The sequence below is a fragment of the Chlorocebus sabaeus genome, chromosome 21 (genome assembly GCF_047675955.1).
Source record: "Chlorocebus sabaeus isolate Y175 chromosome 21, mChlSab1.0.hap1, whole genome shotgun sequence".
NCBI lineage: Eukaryota > Metazoa > Chordata > Mammalia > Primates > Cercopithecidae > Chlorocebus > Chlorocebus sabaeus.
In genome coordinates, this window is record NC_132924.1 from 29,288,161 (window position 1) to 29,311,929 (window position 23,769).

Here is a 23,769-nt window from a genome sequence, read left to right on the forward strand (position 1 = left end):
TATACATCAGGTCACTGAGGTAGGACAAGTTAAGACAATCTTTTTATTTTATAGCTATTATGAATGCCTAAGAACTCCAAAAGGAACCTGTTTGTATAATGACACCCAGTTCAAAGTATGTAATCCAGGAAGTGACCAGCCCTCTGAACCTTCCATGATTACAGTCTTTGAAGTAAGACTAAGGACTGGTTCTTTCCTAAAGGGCACAAGTAAAGTAATTGCTAGAACAGAAGAGAGGTCCCCAAAAATGTAACCTTAAAATTTGATGCCTGTGCCGCTGTTAATCGTTAGCAGCATAGGATAGGATGCGGTTCTCTAGATTAGGAAAAAAGTTACACAGCAAAACATAAGTATATCTGTCAAGAATCATATTCATGTGAGATGTGTCAGTACTAGTCTTGTGTCATTTAGGCTACTTAGAAAGATAAAAGAGATCCTGTTTGGCTCCAAAAAGGAAAAGTCAGCTCCTCCTGCATGAGTAGGAGCTGCAACCCTTTAGAATTAGTAATCACAATCCCTCAGACCCAAAATAGAAAAAAAGAAAATACGTAACATTAAGCATTGATGGAAAAGGACTAGATCCTAGCGTAAGCATCTTAATAAAAGGAGAGGTTCAGAGACGCTCTCCAGAACCAGTATTTCAGACTTTCTATGATGAACTAAAGGTTCCAGTACCTGAGATTCCAGGAAAAACTAAAAATTTGTTTTTGCAATTAGCCAAACATGTAGCCCAGTCTCTAAAAGTCACTTCTTGTTATGTTTGTGGAGGAACCGTAACAGGAGATCAATGGCCATAGGAAGCCCAAGAATTAGTTCCTACAGACCCAGTTCCTGATGAACTCCCAGCCCAAAAGAACCACCCTGACAATTTTTAGGTTCTAAAAGCCTCAATTATTAGACAGTATTGCATAGCTAAAGAAGGGAAAAGGTTCACTCATCCTGTAGGGCGGCTTAGTTGTCTTAGGCAAAAGCTGTAAAATGGTACTGCAAAAACAGTTACATAGTGGAGTTCCAATTACACAGAAAGAAATCCCTTCAGTAAATTTCCAAAGTTGCAGACTGTTTAGGCCCACTCAGAATTCCACCGGGACAGGACAGCTCCCACCAGGTTATACTGGATATGTAGATGCAGAGCTTATGCTAAGCTGCCTGATCAGTGGACAGGTAGCTGTGTAATTGGCACCATTAAGCCATCTTTCTTCTTACTGCCCACAAAAACAGGTGAACTTCTAGGCTTCCCAGTTTATGCTTCCCGCCAAAAACGAAGCATAGCCACAGGTGATTAGAAAGATGATGAATGGCCCCCAGAAAGAATCATACAATACTACGGACCCGCCACTTGGGCACAAGATGGCTCACAAAGATATCAGACCCCCATCTACATGCTCAACCGAATCATATGGTTACAAGTTGTTTTAGAAATTATTACTAATAAAACCGGTCAAGCCTTGACTGTTCTTGCCCCGCAAGAGACTCAGATAAGAAATGTTATCTATCAAAATAGATTGGCTCTCGACTGCTAGCTAGCAGCTGAAAGAGAGGTCTATAAGAAATTTAACCTTACTAATTACTGTCTACACATAGATCATCAAAGGCAAGCAGTTAAAGACATAGTTAAAAATGACAAAACTGACACATGTGCCCGTACAAGTGTAGCACGAATTCGGTCCTGAAGCCATGTTTAAAAATTAGTTCCCAGCGCTAGGAAGATTTAAAACTCTTACAATAAAAGTTATAATAGTAATAAGAACCTGCTTACTGCTCCCTTGTTTGCTACCTGTACTTCTTCAAACGATAAAAAAAAAAACTTCATTGCCACCTTAGTTCACCAAAATGCTTCAGTACAAGTGTACTATATGAATCACTATCAATCTATTGCACAAAAAGACATAAGCAGCAAAAACAAGAGAACTCCAACTAATGACTGAAAGTCTCAAAGGGGGGAAATGAGGAAAGAAAAAGACCCTCTCACATTGTTTTATACTCAGTACCTGTTTTAAGAAAAAAATGAGGAAGTAAAACTAAAGACAGGCAGCCCGGCGCCAGGCCCAAAACCAGGCCTAGGTCTGCCTGGTCTAAACCCAGTAGTTAAAAATCAACTCATAACTTAGAAACCGATGTTATTCATAGATTCCAGACATTGTATAGAACACTGTGAAACTCCCTGCTCTGTTCTGTTTCTATCAGTGCATGAAACCCCTGTCACGTCTCCCCTAGATTGCTCAATCAATCACAACCCTTTCCTATGAAATCTTTAGTGTTGTGAGCCCTTCAAAAGGACAGAAATTGTGCACTCGGGGAGCTCAGATTGTAAGGATTTTAAGGCAGTAGCTTGCTGATGCTCCCAGCTGAATAAAGCCCTTCCTTCTACAACTTGGTGTCTGAGAGGTTTTGTCTGCGGCTCATCCTGCTACACCCTGGGCCCACTTTTCTTCCTCTATACTTTGTCTCCGCGTCTTATTTCTTTTCTCAGTCTTCCATCTCCACCTTGTGAGAAATACCCACAGGTGTGGAGGGGCAGGCCCCCTTCAATACATCAATCAGTACATTAAGATTTACCTTGGTTTGATCTGGAAGGGTGGGACAACTCAAAGGGGGAGGCTCCCAAGTCCTAGGTACACTTAAACATATTCTGATTGGCAATTGGTTGAGTTTTTATCTATAGAAAAGAATGTCTGGGTGAAGACAAGGGGTTGTGGAGACCTAGGTTTTATCATGCAGATGAAGCCTCCAAGTATCAGGCTTTAAAGAGAATAGACTGTAAATGTTTCTTATCAAATGTAAGGTCTGTGTAGATAGTAACACTGGAAGGGTATAATGAAGCAAGTCTTACCCCACACCTGGCTTCCTAGCCTGAACCAGTCTTTTCAGGTTACATTTCAGGGTGCCCTGGCAGAGGAGGGAATCCATTGGGATGGTTGCAGGGAGGCCTTTCAATTTTATTTTTGGTTTACAAAGCCAATACTATGACACCAGGTTTTTGAGAAAGGAAAACTTTTCATTGCAGGTTACTCAACAAAGAGACACGAGTCCAGCTCAAATCCGTCTCTCTATGCTAGTTTTAAGGCAGTACTTTTATTAGAAAAGGTTAGGGGGCTGATTCTGGGATTAGCAAGTGATTGGTAGAAGGCAAAGGAACATCTGGAAAGTCCCTCAGACATGCACAACTATCTCTTCGTACCTCCTCATGGATCCCATATGCAAATTCAGGGGGAGTTAGTATGAAACGGGGGAGTTAGTATGAAACACGTGGTAGAAATTTGGGTTGTGATATAAGCAAGTTCACTCTGCATATACTCATTGGCCATGTTCGTTTTAAAGAATTTTAGCCAATTTCATTCTCTTAGAAGGGGAGGGAGTTTTATTTTAGCAAGTTGTTTCTTTTCTTATCTTCCATCCTGCAAGCTCGAAGATTTCTGTTATTGCTGTCTTCGGCTCTTTGGGGCACAGTTTCAAAGGGCAGAGAGTGTACCAGCTTTAGCCTTATGTTTCTGGTTCCAGTGAACAGAAAGGAATCAAACCAAGGGAACACAAGAACTAAGAGGTAAACTACGAAAAGTACAGTTCTGCTCTTAAGCTCCTCCTCCAAGATCCTGTCCAGAGACATAGGAGGAGGCAAAGATGCTGGTAAGCACTTTGTGCCATCTTGTGCTCCCTCCCACCAGCCCTCTATTTGGCCAAGTTCTAGTCCCACCTGCTTTGCGCCTACTGGCATTCGCTTTCTGGTCTTTAGTGTTCTCGTTGGTAAAATGAACGTAACATCTCTAATCATCTGCACTCACACAGCGAGGTAAATGATGTGAAAGGGCTTTCAATAAGGTAGTAAGGGAAAGAGATGAGGATACTGACTTCCCATTTTCCCAATTCCTGCTTCAGAACTGCTCTCCTAGGCCCCAAGCCCCTGCCTCTGTTAGCTCCTTGATCAATTTTTTGCCTTTGGAGGGGCAAAACTACATGGTATCCCACGAACAAGGACCAATAATTACAGACCCATTTATTTTCTTTGCTACTTCCCATGACCACTTTTGAACTGAGAAACTGGGATGATTTCCCTGATTGGTGGGGGCCTCCTCACTAGAACAAAAGGGAGCATGTATGTTTCATAATAGGCATTCCGTCAAGAAATGGCCCAAGAAAATAAATGTACGTTTCATAATAGGCATTCTGTGATAGAATGTCCTGAGGAGATAAATGCTGGAGTTGGTCTCAGCACATCTCAGTTATTCATTCTGACTCGTTTGGACAAGTGAGTTACTACAGCACTCATTTGGAAAAATGACCAGAAAGCTACCTCCAATCTCTCGGCCTCAACGCTGGCCTCCATTTCTTTCTGTTCCTTCCCGCTCTCGTGTTCCAGCCCTCCTTCCTCCCCTTACTCCTCAAACTTCCTGCCCTCAGCCTCCTCTCCAGGGCCGTCCAAATTGTTCAATTTTCCAGGCTACCCATTTCCCCCAGCTGACTAATGTTGCCCCTTCCCAGCACTCTACCCCCCGGAACTCCCTGCCCAGCTCTTCCTCTGTTAATTCCAGAGTGTCTGTATGCCACCGCCCCGCTTGTCAGGCACCCCTTTCCAAGTGTCCCCCTATCTTTCCCCCTTGCCCTCCTCATAGCCCCTCTTGCTAGTCCCCTGTACTCTAGTCCCCACACCCTAGTACCCCCCTGCATCTTATCCTGGAGAGATGGCTTCCCTCCTACTGGGGCAGTTCAGAGCTGCCAGGACTGTGGTCTTCCACAACCAGACCTGATGGCTCACAAATCTCACCCTGGCGAGATGGTTTCCCTCATACTGGGGCAGTTTAGAACTGCCAGGATTGTGGATTCTCCCAACGAGACCTGATGGCTCACGAATCTCACCCTGGAGAGATGGCTTCCCTCATACTGGGGCAGTTCAGAAGTGCCAGGACTGTGGACTCACACAACCAGACCTGACGGCTCACAAATCTCACCCTGGAGAGGTGGGTTTGCTCCTACTGGGGCAGTTCAGAAGTGCCAGGACTGTGGACTCCCACAACCAGACCTGATGGCTCACAAATCTCACCCTGCAGCGATGGCTTCCCTCCTACTGGGACAGTTCAGAATTGTCAGGACTGTGGATTCCCAGAAGCCTGATTTGATGGACGTAGAAAATGCAAGATGGTAAACCAACGTTCAGCCTCAGTAAGTTACAAGGACCCCTTTTCCATGACCAGATTCCTGGTTATCTTATTACTAACTGTATTTTGCCTTAATCTTCATTTTGTTAACCCTCTTCAGAATCTTGAGATTACCTTTTTCTAGACAATCTTTTTTTCTTTTTGAGACACAGTCTCACTCTGTTGCCCAGGCTGGAGTACAGTGGTGCGATCTTGGTTCACTGCAACCTTCACCTCTCGGTTCAAGTGATTCTCCCACTTTAGCCTCCCGAGAAGCTGGGATTACAGGCGCCCAACACCACGCCTGGCTAATTTTCTGTATTTTTAGTAGACATGAGGTTTCACTATGTTGGCCAGGCTGGTCTCAAACTCCTGACCTCAAGTGATCTGCCCGCCTCAGCCTCCCAAAGTGCTGAGATTACAGGCGTGAGCCACCAGCCTGGCCAACACAGTCTGTTCCTTTTCTCTCGTGTCTAGTCAGCCAGGATACACAAGCCTCTACCTTTGGAACTGGTTTCTCCATGGAACTTGGTCTGAAACCACAAAGCAAACTATAGGACTAGTGACAGAAAAAGAGGAGAGTGAGGAGTAAAAAGCATTAATCTGTTCTTAAGGAGGGTAAGTTGTGTTGATGTGCCCTAGGTTCAAGTCAATGAAAGAACAGGTGATCCCTGAGAACTCACACACAGGGTACAAGGCCCCTGCTATATAGATACAGAGGACTGAGTTTTGTTTTTTATTGTGTTTTTTTGGGTCTGGTTCCTCCCAGACTTAATTTTTCTTCATCCTAGAATTCCAGAATCTTGCCAGGGACTTTCTGCCCTTAAGACAAAGTCTTTTGTCTCCTGCAAAAAGAGGGAGGGGGCCCTCCAGTGCTCTCATCAAAGCTGAGGTTTGAGCCTCCCTCTCAGTTAGCTGCTTCTATCCCACAAAGGGAAAGGTAGCAGAGTCTGGAAGGCACAGCACATCCAGATCCTACCTAGATGAGAGCATCTGATGAACGGATAATACAAAAAGAAGTGCTCTCCTCAAACTGATCCTTAGATTCAATACAATCTCAATCAAAACTCCAAAATAAATTTTTGTGGAACCTGGCAAGCTGACTATAATTTATGTGGAAATGTAAAGGGTCAAGAGTAGCCAAGACTCTCCTAAGAAGAAATTCTTCCTTACCAGGTATCAAAACTTATTACAAAAATTATAATAAGATAGTGTAGTATTGGTGTAAGCATAGAAAAATAGACAAATGACATAGAATACAGAAACAGACTCACACATATGTGGACACCTTAATACCAAAGTAGCATGACAGAACAGTGGAGATAGGACTGTCTTTATATTCTATAAAGTGGTCTTAGGTCAACTGGATGCTTAAATGAGTAGCTAATGATTTCTACCTCACGATTCATTCAAAAAATCATTTTCAGGTGAAACATAAGATAAAATGGAAAGGATAAAAACAATAAATCTTCTAGAACTGCTCTGTCCATGTATGGATACTGAACATTTGAGATATGCTATTAAGTAAAATTTGCACTGGAGTTTAATTACTTAGTAGGAAAAAACAATGTGAAATATCTCAATTTTTATATTGAAACTTTGAAATAATTTGGAGTTAAATAACACAATATTAAAATTAGTTTTATCTGATTATTTTGTTCTCTTAATGTGGATACTACAAATTTTAAATTATGTATGCAGCTCAGTATTTTTATTAGACAACACTGATCTAGACGGTAATATAGAAAAATATCTTCAGGACATCAAATTAGTAAAAATGTCTTAAATGGCATTTTAAAAGTACTAACCACAAAGGGAAAGACTAATATAGTTGACCACATTTCAATTATGGTGTAAAAAAGACACCATTAAGATACTGAAAAGGCAAGCGACAGAGAGGGAAAAGAATTTGCAGCACATATAAGTCTTAAAGGGCTTTTTTCAATAATATAAAAAGAACTTCAACAAATAAAAAAAAGATAATCCAATAGAAAAACAGGAAAAGACTTGGAGCATGTACTTCACAAAAAGAGGACAGCCCAATGACCAGCAGACCTATAAAAAAGTGTCCAGCCTCATCAACAAATCAAAAAATGTAAAGTAAAACAAGAGGATGACACTACATACCCCACCAAAATTACTGTAATTAAAAGGATGGACAATGCCCAGTGTTGGCAAGGAGCATGAAGAACACCAGTAATAAAGTAAACTGGTTCCACTGTTTTGGAAAACAATTTGATATCATCTACTAAAAGCGAAGGTAGGTATTCCCTAGAATCCATCATTTCGACTCTTAAGTATATATCCAACAAAATGATTTGCACATGTGCACCAAGAGATATCTAAAAAATGCTCACGATAGCATTATTTGTAATAGCCCATGATGAAACAACTGAATGCCTGTCAACAGCTGAATAAATAGTGGGGTATCACCAAAGGGAACACTACACAGTTATGAGAAGAAATTAAACCACAGGAATATGCAATGGCATAGATGAATTCCACAAGCACAATGCTGAACAAAAGAAGCCAAACACAAAAGTATGCATAATACATGATTATATTTCTATAAAGTGAAGAAACAGCTAGAGTAATCTATGGTGTTACAAATGGATAGGGTGGTTAGTGTTGAGGAAAAAGAAGAGTGGGAAAGGATACAACAGTGGCTTCTGGGGTGCTGTCAATATTCTATTAATATTTCTAGACTTGTGAGGTGATTATACACATTTGTGATCTATATATTGGGAAGGGAAGCACTTTTCTGTGTATGTATGATGTTTCACACTAAACATTTTCTTTTAAAGAATGTGCCTATTGGCCGGGTGCAGTGGTTCACGCCTGTAATCCCAGCACTTTGGGAGGTTGGGGTGGGCGGATCATGAGGTCAGGAGATCGAGACCACAGTGAAACCCCGTCTCTACTAAAAATACAAAAAATTAGCCGGGCGCAGTGGTGGGCGCCTGTAGTCCCAGCCACTTGGGAGGCTGAGGCAGGAGGATGGCGTGAACCCGGGAGGCGGAGCTTGCAGTGAGCCGAGATTGCGCCGCTGCACTCTAGCCTGGGCCACAGAGTAAGACTCTGTCTCAAAAAAAAAAAAAAAAAAAAAAAAAAAAAAAAAAAAAAAAAAAAAAAAATGTGCCTATCAAGAAGGCCTAACTTTGAAAAGTGAGTTCTGACAAGTTGTGATTCTGTGTGGGAAGGTACAAGGTTATACATAAAAACCCCAGGAGCTTTCCCCTTCTACCTTCCCTTCCCATTTGCCAACCGCAGAGGACCATATAGCTTTACCCTATTATTTATTAATATTGTGAATGGATATTTTCAAATGTGAAATCAACCTGTGACAAACCCCATTTGGTTATGATGTATTATTCCTTTTATATATTACCAGATTTTTTTGCAACTATCTAGTTAAGGATTTTTCCATCTATGTTGATGGGGGATATTGATCTTCGTTTTTTTCTTATAATAATTTGTCTGGCTTTGGTATTAATGTAATGCTGGCCTCATAAAATAAGTTGAGAAATGTTCCCTCCTCTTCTGTTTTCTGACAGAGTTTGTGAAGGATTGGTATTTTCTTCATTACAGTACTCCTCCTGACCTGCAGTTTCACTTTTTTTTTTTTTTTTAAATAGAGACAGGGTCTATGCTGTCCAGGCTGGTCTCGAACTTGTGGCCTCAGGTAATATTCCTGTTTGGCCTCCCAAAGTGCTGGGATTACAGGTGTGAGTCATTGCACCTTGCCCAGTTTCATTTTCAATGGCTTCAGTTAGTCATGGTCAACCACATTCTGAAAATTGTAAATGGAAAGTTTCAGTAATAAACAATTCATAAGTCTTAAATTGTGTGCCATTCTGGGGAGCGTGATGAAATCTTACACTGTCCCTCTCCATTCCACTTGACTTGTGAATCATCCCATCGTCCAGCCTATCCTCGCTGTATAGGCTACCCTCTCATTAGTCACTGAATAACCATCTTAGTTATCAGATTGACTGCAGCAGTATCAAGGTGCTTGTGTAATTTTTTTTGATGCTTTGAGTAATTTTTATTTTACTTAATAACAACCCCAAAGCCCAAGAGTAGTGATGCTGGCATATAGTTATAAACATTCTATTTTACTACTAGTTTTGTTAATCTCTTATGCCTAATTTCTAAATGTTTTAAAATTGTTTTAAAGTTTAAAAAGTTTAAAATTTGTAAAAAGTTTAAAATTTTTAAAATTCAAAACTGAAACATTTTAAATTAAAAATTTAATTAATTTTTTTTTGTTAATCTCTTGTGCCTAGCTTTTAAACTAAACTATCATATGTATGTACAGGAAAAAAATTAGAAAAATATGTATCTTCATAGAATTACAATAATGAACTGCATGGTGACTCTCATGGATAGTTTTTAAAAATAGTTCATAACAAGCAGAGATTATGTTTAGGGCACACTTTATGGACTTAGAATCTTTGCTATTGCTTACAAAGAGCGAAGAAAACGACTCTACTTAATAGAAATTTATGCTCTCAGTACATAAATATATATATGAGCATCCAAGAGAGGTCTGGGTTCCTATACTAAGTCATGGCTTTTATTTCTCTAAGACACCATGTTTGCTTAGAACAGTATGTGAAAACAGAATATTAAAAAACAGCAGAGCTATTGTTTGAGCTCTTTTTTCCTAAAATTATATACTTGTAAGGCTCAAAATTAAAGAACGCAAGTGGAGAACTGTCACTAAATCCTAGCTAGCTCTGTACTAGTCTAAACAATTTAAAGAAAGAAAATCATATGAATTAAATGGCAGTTTTGAAAAGCCTCTTTCAAAAGTACTGAAGAATGAAGAGTTTTGTGATTTGCTACAAGGTAGAAGGGTTTCTTTTCCTTTTTTTTTTTTTTTTTGAGACAGAGTTTCGCTCTTGTTGCCCAGGCTGGAGTGTAGTGGCCTGATCTCAGCTCACTGCAACCTCCACTTTCCAGTTTCAAGCAATTCATCTGCCTCAGCCTCCTGAGTAGCTGGGGATCACATGCCCGGCTAATTTTTGTATTTTTAGTAGAGATGGGGTTTCACCATGTTGGCCAGGCTGGTCTTGAACTCCTGAGCTCAGGTGATCCGCCTGCCTCGGCCTCCCAAAGTGCTGGGATTACAGGTGTAAGCCACCACACCTGGCCTTTGCAAGGTTCTTAATGAAACCCATGTCTGCCCCATGGGACTTCACTGGTGATATTAGGAATGTGTTAGGCTCCCTTTGGTGGGTGTGATGCACTCCCAGAAATTATAATATCTCTATTGCCCCATGAAAGTTCAATATTGAAATGAAAAAAAATTGAAATGTTAAACATGAATTGATGTACAAAAGATTGCCAGGGTAAAGTTCATTAACATTTCAATTAAATGCCATGGCCAACAGACAGGGTGAAACCCTGTCTCTACTAAAAATACAAAACATAGCCAGGCGTGGTGGTGCACACCTGTAATCCCAGCTACTCGGGAGGCTGAGGCAGGAGAACTGCTTGTACTCAGGAGGTGGAGGATGCAGTGAGTGAAGATTGTGCCACTGCACTCCAGCCTGGGAGGCAGAGTGAGACTGTCTCCAAAAAACAAAACAAAACAAAACAAAACAAAAAAAACCGTGTGGCCACGTGCACATATATGAACAGCATACCTTGTGACAATGACCACAGTGGTGTGATGAAAGGCACAAGTGCAGAGGGCCATATTTCAAATATAGTTTTATTTTTTTTTCCTTGAGACAGAGTCTTGCTCTGTCACCCAGGCTGGAGTGCAATGGTGAGATCTCGGCTCACTGCAACCTCTGCCTCCTAGGTTCAAGCGATTCTCCTGCCTCAGCCTCCTGAGTAGCTGGGACTACAGGCACGTGCCACCACGCCCGGCTAATTTGTGTGTGTGTGTGTGTGTGTGTGTGTGTGTGTGTATTTTAGTAGAGACGGGGGTTTCACCATGTTGGCCAGGCTGGGCTTGAACTCCTGGCCTCAAGTGATCCACCTGCCTCAGCCTCCCAAAGTGCTGGGATTTACAGGTGTGAGTCACCACACCTGGCCCATAATTCAAATCTAAATGAACACCCAGAGTTTATTCAGAAGTCACACTTCTGACAACTTAATTACCTACAAAACTGCCAAGAACCAGAAACAAATGAAAAAAAAACATCTATCAGCAAAACCAGCTATTATAAAGCTCTTGACAGTGTACCAAGAAGGCTGTAGGTTTCCTTTCAAAACCCATGACTGAGTCATTTTATTTCACACAACAGATTCAGTAGACATGGTCTCCCAATCAATGGAAGAAAAGCATCAAATAAAAGGAAGCTGAAACCACCACCATCACTATGGATAGTACTGACATTGGGAAGTAATTACTAAGATCTCTGTCATCTCTCTGGCCGGCTAGGGCCCGATGAAGTCAGAGCCATGTGCAAATAACTCTATGTTAAACGGAGAACGCCACAGTATGAGTGACATTTGCTCTGAAGAGTCACCCAGATTAACTTAAATTGTGTTCAGTAAGTTGTTTCAAAATCCATTTTAATAAAACCTTCACAACAAAAAATAGCTACAATGAAGTGTCTATACTTATGAGAAACGGTGCAAAAAGCCACAAGGATGTTCTTTGCAGCACTATTCAAAATAGTGAAAAATTAGAATGCCACCTAAGTATCTAAAAAGGAGATCAGTTAAATAAATAACAGTATTTCTACAAAATACTATTTAGCAATTTTAAAACATAATTCAATTATTTACTAATATAGAAAATATTAATGGTATATTTCACATAAAAAGGTAGGCCATGAAACATGATTATGGTTTCATACCTTTTCTTTTTTTTTTTTTTTTTTTTTTTTGAGAGAGGGTTTTACTGTCACCCAGGCTGGAGTGCACTAGTGCCATCTCAGCTCACTGCAGCTTCGACCTCCTGGGCTCAAGTGATACTCCTGCTTCAGCCTCCCAAGTAGCTAGGACTACAGGCATGCACCACCAAACCTGGCTTTTTTTTTTTTTTTTTAACTTTTTGGCAAAGATGAGGTCTCCCTATGTTGCCCAGGCTGGTCTCAAACTCCTGGGCTCAAGCGATCTTCCCATCTTGGCCTCCCAAAGTGCTGGGATTACAGGCATGAGCCACTGCGCCTGGCCAGTACGTATTATTTATCATAAATGTTACTTTCAAAAATACTGAAATATGATTTAAAAACTGCCAAAAAAATCAGCTTAGATAACATCCTCTAAAAATATCTTAGGGAGAACCTGAGTTCTTAATCCATATAAAATAAGAGCAGTCTTAAAATTAAGTAGGTAAGTAGGCTCTTCTCCCTATGTGTTGGCATCTTCCTGTTGTCCATCCCTAGTAGATTAGGGCCCTTCTGCAGCCTTCCCTTTAGCAAAAATCTATGTTCAGCAAAGGATCTGAATCATATCAATGATATGAAGTAGACGATTACTCATGGTGTATATGTATTTTACTAGGGATCAAAGGTTTAAGCCAAAGAAAGGAATTAGGCACATTCTTGCTAGCTGGGAGGACCCATAAGAGAACGAAGGAATCTTCTTGATATTTTTATTTCTAAGTTCAGGTACACAAGTTGACACCCATTCCACTTAGCCACAATGCCAAAGCCTGAATGAAAACTATTCCATTGTTCTGTCACTGCTGCAGCCCTGCTAAGTCAGAGATTTTCATAATTTCACCATATACAAAAAGCATGGCCAAAATCGGGAAAAACTGTCTACCAAAATATTAAAGTTGAAGAAATAAAAGTGCAGTGAAGGGCCAGAAAATGCAATATTGTTTCAGAACAAAGTTTCTGTAAAACTAGCAGCTAAAAAGAATCTTAAAAGGTTATTCTTCCCTAACTGCTAACCCTTCAGTTTTCTTTCTGGTTCCAAAGAACTACTTATTTCAACAAGAATCAAACAAACCCTCCCAAATGTTTCATTATTGTCACCACAGGATTTCATTAATAGCAGGTGCCAAAAAAGGCTTGTCAGTGAGTCATCTGTCACCAAAACCTGAATCACTCAGGGCTTGAGTATAGTTGTATCACCCCAACATAAACAATCCCCCTAATATCAACCCATTTCTAAATTTGCAATGCAACATTCTGCTACCCCATGGAGACTTTGTGACCAGTTCACTCACACCGATGGGAAAATCTGCCATTCTCTTTACTGCTGCTGGTTGCTTTATTCACTGGTGGAATAGTGTTAAGATTAGTTCTAGCTCTTTTATACTTCTGCTTTTTAGACATATAGACCAATGGGACAGAACAGAGGTCTCAGAAATAACACCACACATCTACAGCCATCTGCTGTTTGACAAACTTGACAAAAATAAGCAACGGGGAAAGGATTCTCTATTTAATAAATGTTGCTGGGAAAACAGGCAAGCCATATGCAGAAAACTTTAACTAGACCCCTTCTTTACACCTTATACAAAAATTAACAGAGGATGGATTAAAGACTTAAACTAAGACCTAAAACCATAAAAACCCTAGAAGAAAACCTAGGCAATACCATTCAGGATACAGGCATGGGCAAAACTTCATGACTAAAACACCAAAAGTAACTGCAACAAAAGCCAAAATTGACAAATGAGATCTAATTAAACTAAAGAGCTTCTGTACAGCCAAAGAAACTAGCATTAGAGTGAACAGGCAACCTATAGAATGGGAGAAAATTTTTGCAATCTACCCATCTGACAAAGGTCTAATATCAAGACTCTACAAGGAACTTAAATAAATTTACAAGGAAAAAAACAAACCACCCCATCAAAAAGTGGGCAAAGGATATGAACAGACACTTCTCAAAAGAAGGTATCTATGCGGCCAACAAATATATGGAAAAAAGCTCATCATCACTGGTCATTAGAGAAATGCAAATCAAAACCATGAGATACCATCTCATGCCAGTTAGAATGGTGATCGTTAAAATGTCAGGAAACAACAGATGCTGGAGAGGATGTGGAGAAATAGGAACACTTTTACACTGTTAGTGGAAGTGTAAATTAGTCCAACCATTGTGGAAGACAGTGTGGCGATTCCTCAAGGATCTAGAACCAGAAATATCATTTGACCCAGCAATCCCATTACTGGGTATATACCCAAAGGATTATACATCATTCTACTATAAAGACACATGCACACATATGTTTATTGCAGCACTATTCACAATAGCAAAGACTTGGAACCAACCCAAACGGTCATCAATGATAGACTGGATAAAGAAAATGTGGTACATACACACCATGGAATACTATGCAGCCATGAAAAAGAATGAGTTCATGTCCTTTGCAGAGACATGGATGAAGCTGGAAACCATCATTCTCAGCAAACACAGGAACAGAAAACCAAACACCACATGTTCTCACTCATAAGTGGGAGTTGAACAATGAGAACACACAGACACAGGGAGGGGAACATCACAGACTGGCACCTGTTGGGGGATGGGGGGCAAGGGGAGGGAGAGCATTAGGACAAATACCTAATGGATACGGGGCTTAAAATCTAGATGACTGGTTATGCAGCAAACCACCATGACACATGTATACCTATGTAACAAACCTGAATGTTCTGCCCATGTATCCCAGAACTTAAGAGTATAATTAAAAAAAAAAAATTGTTACTCCTCTTTTTTTGTATTAGAAATACAGTTTGGTAAATCCAGTTTATTTAAGACAAAACTGCTAGCTATGTATACAAAACAAACTATCAGAAAAGTGGTCAAAAATTATTTTAACTTTTTATGACATCTCTTTGGAAAATAACCTATTCCCTTTTAACTTGAGTAGTTAAAAAAGTTCTATCCTGTTTGTGAAAAAAACCATAAGAGTTAATGAGTTAATGTGATATACATTTGACGCTACTTAGCAAAAAATTATGGTAGTTCGACAAATATACTTTATATATTGGAACAAACAAAACTCTGGAATACACAATCTACAACAAGCCAATTTACTACAGAGAAGGTATTCATAAATTATTTCATGCCAAAGGGTCTAATGTCAGATAAATTTTTGTTTGTTTTGTTTGAGACAGGGTCTCACTGTCACCCAGGCTGGAGTGCAGTAGGGAGATCTTGGCTCACTGCAACCTCCGCCTCCCAGATTCAAGCAAATCTCCCGCCTCAGCCTCCTGAGTAGCTGGGATTACAGGCAAACACCACCACATCCAGCTAATGTTTACATTTTTAGGGGAGATGGGGTTCCACTATATTGCCTAGGCTGGTCTCAAACTCCTGAGCTCAAATAATCCGCCTCACTTGAGCCTCCCAAAGATTACAGGCGTGAGCCACCGCGCCCGGCCACACTTATTATCCCTTGTTAATTATTATCCCTTGTTAAATATTAAATTTTAAACAATTCAGTAAAAAGTTGAAATGAGTAAATATTTTGAAACGACTTTAAATGTCATGGTAGAACTCAAAAAATCACTTAAAATGTTCTAAATGTTAAGTATATCAGTAAACTAGAAAAATGACATCTAGAGGCTAACACGCTATCTACAGAATAATTCACTTCCACAAGTTACCCAAATAAAAGTGAAAAAAAAAGAACAAATGATAAAGGTAATAGATGTTCATTTAAATTCCAATGAAAGATTTTTCATTTAAAACACATCTGAGGCCGGGCACGGTGGCTCAAGTCTGATGCCTGTAATCCCAGCACTTCGGGAGGCCAAGGCAGGCGAATCACTTGAGGTCAGGAGTTCTAGATCAGCCTGGTCAACTTGGAGAAACCCCGTCTCTACCAAAAATATAAAAAATAAGCCGGGTATGGTGGTGCATGCCTGTAATCCCAGTTACTCAGGAGGCTGAGGCAGCAGAATCACTGGAACCCAGGAGGTGAAAGTTGCAGGAGATCCCGCAACTGCACTGCACTCCATCTGGGGTGACAGAACGAGACTCCGTCTCGGGGGGGAAAAAAAATTAAAATACATTTGAGGACTTCAAAGGTGGGAAAGTGCAAGAAACAAGATGAATTAACATTTTCCACAAGCCTAGTTTTGGGTCTTCAACAGCAGTATTAGAAGATGGCTTTTACTTTGAGGTCCGTGTCAAATGACAAAGTTATCATGCTTAACCAAGTGGACTGTTGAAAGGCATCACTTTTAAAACAAAGGTTTTACTTTAGTCACTTGTATTTAAAAGTTACAAATTATGACCAAGTATAGGAATTTTCCCTATGCACAATCTCAGCGCACAGAAAGAACTGATGGTCAATATGACCCACGGCAATTTTGAATACTTGGAAGAGCAGTCTAAGTACCCTCACACAAGTTAAAACCACGTGAAGTCAGAGTCACGACTCAATGAGCCACGCACCTCTAATCCTTTACACCTGGAAGTAAAATAGTAACGTGGAGAATTAGGTAGCTGATTAATCTATCCTGGGGCAAATCTTACATACTTTAATTAAAGCCTCTAAAAACACCTGATGTACAGGTTATAAAGAACAGATTCTAGACCAGTCATTATAAGACTTATGCACGTAATACACAATTTTCAAAACTTTTTTTTTTCGCTCTTGTTGCCCAGGCTGGAGTGCAAGGCTCACAGCAACCTCTGTCTCCCGGGTTCAAGCGATTCTCGTGTCTCAGCCTCCCAAGTAGCTGGGATTACAGGCATGTGCCACCACGTGCGACTAATTTTGTATTTTCAGTAGAGGTGGGGGTTTCACCATGTTGTCCACGCTGGTCTCGAACTCCTGACCTCAGGTGATCCACTCGCCTCGGCCTCCCAAAGTGCTGGGATTAGAGAATTGAGCCACCGCACCCGGGGCCAAAATTTTCTTTTGAGACAGGGTGTTGCTCTCTCATAAAGGCGGGAGTGCAGTGGTGGGATCAAGGGCCACTGTAGCCTCAGCCTCCTGGGCTCAAGAGATCTTCCCAACTTAGCCTCCCGACTAGCTGGGACTACAAGTGCGCTATCACATGCAGCTAATTTTTAAAATTTTTTGTGGAGACAGTTTCCCTTTGTTACCCAGGCTGGTCTCAAACTCCTGAGCTCAAGTGATCCTTTCATATCAGTCTCTAAAAGTGCTGCCATTACAGGTGTGAGGATACATTTCAAAATTACGCACAGTTTTTTCACTCCCATCACTTTTCTGTTATTCCCTAGAGAACTTAATTTTTGCCAATACGTCTTCTAAAATGTTACATTTCCTGTGGAATGCAAGAACTAAATGCTTCATGAGCTAGTGGTGGCCATTACTATTTTTAATACTTCAAAAAAGCATTTCAATTTACTGTTCACTAGCACATTATGACATCATTCCCTTCCAGTGTTTGCTTGCTCATTAGATAATCCTGTTTCTATTTTGTTCTCTTGCCTTCAACATACAGATCGCAAATATTCCATTTCAGATGATGGATTAAAGATTCAGTGAGGCTGCTGAAAAACGCCTTTATATTTGAACGGTTTGGTCGGTAATACGCTTTCTCTTATTGCGGTTGATCTGGAGAGATTAATCTCTCACCAAAAGGTAAAATCCGGAGAAGATGAAATAGCAAAACTAAGGACCAATGGGAAGGGGAAGGCAGGGTTAATCGACAACCGTACTTAACACGACAGATTCCAAGGCTTCCATCAGATAAACAAAGGAAGCTGATTTTTCTACAGAGGCTGCAGGAGCGCAAGCTACCTGAAGCATTAGTATGCAAGCCCACTGAGCCTATTACCTTGAAAGCAGAGTCCAAGCACTGAATTTTTCTAGACTCCCATTATAGGTGGACACCCAGAAAGCCAGTGGAGACAATGATGGACGGGGAAGAGAGTGGGGCCGGTCTTCGATTCCTTCCTCCCACTCCACCAAAGCAGAAGCTAAAATCCTACAACCTACACATACCAATCTGCGCCTCCGCTGCTCATAACCATTTTTCAGGTGCAGAAGGAAGGGGTTGTGGGGGCTGGGCTTCATGTGGGGCGGATGGGAGGAGTTGCAAAGGAGTCAGGTTGAGAGGCGAAGGGTCGCGGGTGCTGTGGGGAGGACTGCACGACGCGAGCTGGGCACGCAGAAGGAGGGCAGGGGGCGCCGGGAGGGGCGAACGCCCGAACGGCCGGGGGCGGGGGCGGGCCCTTTCCTCACCTGGCAGCCCTTCTTATGGTGAAAGCCAACAACCACGATGTGCAGTACGGGCCCCCGGGGGGCGCCATCCCCGCCTCTCCTGGCCTTCTCCATGGGCGGCCGCCGCGGGCCCACACTACGACTTCGACCGCCAAGGGCAGCGGGTCTGACAACCCCACCGTGTGCGGAGAGCCGCGGATTTCGAGTGTCAGCGAGCGCAGCACATGAGGGCCGCACCGGGAGATCTGTGGAGGGAGAGCAGCTCCCGCCCCCAGGGCCGCGGCCGCCCTTCTCTCATCCGCTTCCGCAGCTTCCGGGCTGTCACCTGACGCGGCGGCAGCCGCCGGCGAGGCGAGGCGGGGCGGGGCAAGGCCGGGAGGGCCCTGACGGGGGGCGTTCTGAGAGACCGGGGTGGAGCCTGGGGGAGCGGGGTGGGCCTAGGAGAAAAGCGATCGACTGGACGGGGGCGGGGGTTCGGGGGGTCCGGGGGGGACCGGAGGGGGGCTTGACGTGGAGCGGCGGGGTGGGGCTTACGTGACCCGGGCGGCTGGGCCTGCGGAGCCTGTAGTGTCCGCGGGACCTGGAGGTGCGGCGTGGGACACCTGCTTTTTCCTCCCTGGATTCAATCTCAAAGCACTTCCTTCTCTTTTGCCTTCTCTTTTTCCTCCTTAAAGTTTTCCCCCTTCCCTCTTCTTTTCTGTTTTCCTTGCTTTTTCGCATCTTTTCGATTCACTCTCCGAGTGTCCGATTCCTTCACCTCCTTGCCTTTGCCTCTGTGGCCTCTGTCCTTATTCTCAAATATGTAATAACATGGAGCATACTGGTGAGGTTGCGTATCTGTGTATTCAGCCTTTAAATTACTTGCTTATCCGAGAATTCTTGTTTGTTTGTTTCTAGAGCTTTTTTCCCCTTCATTTAAATATTATGTGTAGGAATCTGAGACTCATTTAAAACCTGAAACCGAATATCCTTGACAATAAAGGAAGTTTACTTGGATACCTGTAAAATGGTTATTCTAGTCCTGCGATTTTAAAAGAATATTATTTTCATTCCATCTCTTTTTGGGTTTAGTACTCTGAGCCTATTACCTTGAAAGCAGAGTCCAAGCCTCTCAACCTGACTCCTTTGCAACTCCTCCCACCTGTCCCACATGAAGCCCAGCCCCCACAACCCCTTCCTTCTGCACCTGAAAAATGGTTATGAACAGCAGAGGAGCAGGTTGATACGTGTAGGTTGTAGGTTTTTAGCTTCTGCTTTGGTGGAGTGGGAGGAAGGAAGGTCAATACAAAATATATGGGTTCTGTTGTCACCAGGGTTTTTTAATTACTGACTGTACTGCAATTTTTTTTTAAGCAGTGAATCTCATGTCAATTTAAAGTGCATTCTAGAAACACTAGCAGATTTAACAAGTCTTATCTACGACAGTTTTCAAATAACCTAAAGGATAGGAGTCTGCTTCAAGTAGAATTAGAGATTACTACAGTAACTATGATATTTTGCACTTCTGGTCTTGAAAAATAAGGAGCTCTGTTCTAATCCAAGCATAGCGGAGAAAAACAGTAGGCTTCCTAAATCAAATTTAGTTTCTGTGATTCAGTAGAACTGTTTTAATGCTAATACTGTAGACATTTTTCAAGATGTTTCTATACATTTCTGTATTACAAAATTATTGGCATTGGCTCAGAAAACTGTAAAACTATATTGCTCCCTGTATGCAGAATATATTAACTGTTTTCTTAATGTATTAACTGTTTTGAGATGTCAACTGTGTGATGTGTTAACTATTAACATTTTCTTGATATAAACTGTCTTGATATTTTCCACAATTAACATGGCTAAAATTACTGTCTAATGAACACCTTTTAAAGATATCTATAAGGGCCGGGCGTGGTGGCTCACGCCTGTAATCACAGCACTTTGGGAGGCCAAGGCAGGTGGATCACCTGAGGTCAGGAGTTCTAGACCAGCCTGGCCAACATGGTAAAACTCCATCTCTACTAAAAAATACAAAAATTAGCCGGGCGTGGTGGCAGGCACCTGTAATCCCAGCTACTCAGAGGGCTGAGACAGGAGAATTGCTTGAACCTGGGAAGCGGAGGTTGCAGTGAGCCAACATTGCACCATCGCACTCCAGCCTGGGGGACAAGAGCGAGATTTCCTCTCAAAAAAAAAAAAAAAAAAGTGTATGCAAAAACAGGGCCAGGCACGGTGGCTCATGCCTGTAATCCCAGTACTTTGGGAGGCCGAGGCGGGCAGATCACTTGAGGCCAAAAGTTGGAGACCAGCCTGGGCAACATGGTTGAAACCCCATCTCTACTAAAAATACAAAAATTAGCCGAGCATGGTGGTGCATGCCTGTAATCCCAGCTACTAGGGAGGCTGAGGCAGGAGAATCGCCTGAACCTGGGAGGTGGAGGTAGCAGTGATCTGAGATTGTGTCACTGCACTGCACTCCAGCCCGGATGAGAGTGAGACTCCATCTCAAAAAGAGAAAGAAAGGGAGAGAGAGAGAGAAAGAAAGAAAAAGTAACTGGGAAAACTGAGAGAAAGTGAACAAGGGAATTTCCAGAATTTTTTTCATCTCTAAATATACAGACTGGGCCACTTAAGAGTTTAGAATATAAGTGGGGCTCGGCCGCTCACACCTGTAATCTCAGCACTGTGGGAGGCCAAGGCAGGTAGATCACTTGAGTCCAAGAGTTCGAGACCAACCTGAGCAATGTAATGAGACCTCATCTCTACAAAATATAGTAAAAAATAAATAGCTGGACTTGGTGGCACACACCTGTGGTACTGGCTTCTCAGGAGGCTGAGACGGGAGGATCGCTTGAGCCTGCGAGCACACCACTGTACTCCTGCCTGGGTAACAGAGTGAGTTAATAAATAAAGTTTAAAATATGATGGGGTGTTGCTATGTTGCCCAGGCTGGCCTCAAACTCCTGGGCTCAAGGGATCCTCCTGCCTCAGCCTCCTGAGTAGCTGGGGCTACAGTTGCCTGCCACCGTGCATATCTTACATTGCGTTTTAAATGAGTTGTGTTAATGTAGAATAAATTCATTAACAAGATATTGTCCACAAGGACAATTGTCTATTGGGAAAATAATAAAATTTCTCATTTAACTCAGGGGAGAAAATTAGAAATGCCTTTCTAAACATATAATACATCGAAGAGCCTTTGGTAGTTACATGTATTTTATGATAAATTATAAATTCTATTTTACATTTTCTACTTAAGACTTAAAAGGAGAAAAATCATTGAGACATAGAGCTATGACATATTTTCAAGTTCATAACAACTCTCCATTTGGAATTGGCCTGTTCTTCCTTTTTGAGTGTCGCCTCAGGAGAGAAAATAATAAAATAAAAATACCACTCCCTTCCTGAAATCCCCATTAACTCTACTGTGTAAGTGAACTATATATCACTCCTTTTTCAGATTATAAGATTATTCTTTATTAGTGGCATTCAAAATTGCTAATGTTTATTCTGTTCTTTTTTTTTTTTTTTTTTTGAGATGGAGTCTCGCTCTGTCGCCAGGCTGGAGTGCAGTGGCACAGCACGATTGGCTCACTGCAACCTCCGCCTCCCGGCTGCAAGCGATTCTCCTGCCTCAGCCTCCTGAGCACCTGGGACTACAGGTGTGTGCCACCACGCCCAGCTAATTTTTGTATTTTTAGTAGAGGTGGGGTTTCAACATGTTGGCCAGGATGGTCTTGATGTCTTGACCTCATGATCCGTACACCTCGGTGCCCCAAAGTGTTGGGATTACAGGCGTGAGCCACTGTGCCCAGCCTATTTTTCTAATTTTTAAACACTCTATCAAGTAACAACAATGTTTTGAATTTGGCCCATACTATCAGTATGGTATGAGGAAAATAAAATAGGAATAGGAATAGAAAAGGAAAACCAGGAAAAGAGGCGGGTTTCAACCAAATGAGGATTGGACAAAAAGAAATAAAAAAAGAGAAAGAGAAAGAAAGAAGTGTCACAAACAAATTTGACATTACTTTGTGTTTAAAATCTTATGAAGAGTAAGGAGAATGTTGATGGGTATGAATGAAATAGTGAGAATCAATTTAAAGAATATTCATTAGACCCTACAGTATGCCTGAAAATGTGTGCACAGTGTATAAAATAAGAAATTGCTTCCTTAAAGTGGCTTATGTCTGGTTATAAAAATAAGATGAATGCAAAACCAGCTAGCAATGCCAGCTTTATGTAGCTTCACTCTGAGCCAGACATCATGTATTAGGAAACAAGGATAAGTAATAACAGCTCACGTTTAAAAGGGCTTACTATGTGCCAGGTCCTATGCTGACCACTTTTCATAGATTATCTCAATTAATCTTCACATTAATCTTATAAGTAGATACTATTGTCCCCATTTTTTCCAATGGGTATATTGAAACTTAAAAAGTTAAAATAACTTGCCCATTGTCAAATAACTGACCATGGTATTTGAACCAAAGTCATTTAAATCAAAACGAAGAAATTTAATCATGTAAACTACTGCTTCCCATCATTCTCAGCCTTGAGGAACTCAGTCTATGAAGGAATGATGGGTGCTTAATGAATGATGTTCTTTGTGGCTGCTCAAAAAAGATAAGAACGATGAATTTCTTGCTTAGCTTTTTTTTTTTTGAGACAAGAGTTTCGTTCTTGTTGCTCAGGCTGGAGTGCAGTGGCATGATCTAGGCTCACTGCAACCTCTGTCTCTCGGGTTCAAGCAATTCTCCTGCCTCCCAAGTAGCTGGGACTACAGGCACACGCCACCACGTCCAGCTAATTTTTGTATTTTTAGTAGAGACGGGGTTTCACCCATATTGGTCAGGCTGGTCTCGAACTCCTGACCTCAGCCTCCCTGAGTGCTGGGATTACAGTCGTGACCACTGCGCCTGACCTAGACTGTTTAGCTTTAACTTCCTAGGATACAAATACAAAACAGACTAGGGCCGATAATTTGCTGTTTTCAAAACAGAAGTGGAAAGCATGATTTTCTACTTCTGGAATAATTTAGAGTGACATCTGGTGGTCGCCTGTTAGACAAGAATTGTTGAAGAAACTGAATTTAAAAGCCTATAATAAATAAAACTACCAGACATAAAAAGATAAGAACGATGAATTAAAGTAGTAAAAAGTTTAAAAAACGTATTTTAAATCCCCACTAAAGAAAAGTTTTTTAAAAAGGCTAGTTGCAGACTTTCAATCCACTGGACTTTAAAAAGTAACAATAGATTCTTTAATGAGTAGTTGTGACGAAAAATGTAACAGTTAATTGATGGCAGGAAATACGAATTGATTTATACTGGTTTGAAGATTCTGGCTTGAGAGGAAATGCAACTTTACGGGGGAAGACGACTCAAAGGTTACAGGAACAATTTATTCACAAGGCAAAATATCTTCAACGTCTCTCCAAAACTTCGAGGGCAGAATGGGTATCTGCCGAGATGGTAAAATGTTCAGTGAGCAGGAAATATTTCACCGGATCTCACTTGCTTGGGAAAAAAGGCAGTGAACGCGACCCACGCGACAGACTAGATCGCACGCTCGGCCTCAGATTGGTCGAGCCTGTTTGGG

General features: G+C 41.6%; 1 protein-coding gene across 3 annotated transcripts in view; it reads right to left on the bottom strand.

The window, feature by feature from the left end:
* Window positions 1–18,544, bottom strand: part of AVL9 (AVL9 cell migration associated) — a 95,635-nt gene extending 77,091 nt beyond the window's left edge. For 2 of the 3 annotated variants that reach the window (XM_073008979.1, XM_038004802.2), the window contains exon 1: window positions 18,214–18,544. In XM_073008979.1, coding sequence (XP_072865080.1) covers window positions 18,214–18,306 — 93 coding nt within the window. In that variant the 5' untranslated portion in view covers window positions 18,307–18,544. The remainder of the gene's footprint in view (window positions 1–18,213) is intronic. The other variant, XM_007981658.3, reaches the window with a different exon arrangement.
* Between the last annotated feature and the right edge of the window lie 5,225 nt (window positions 18,545–23,769).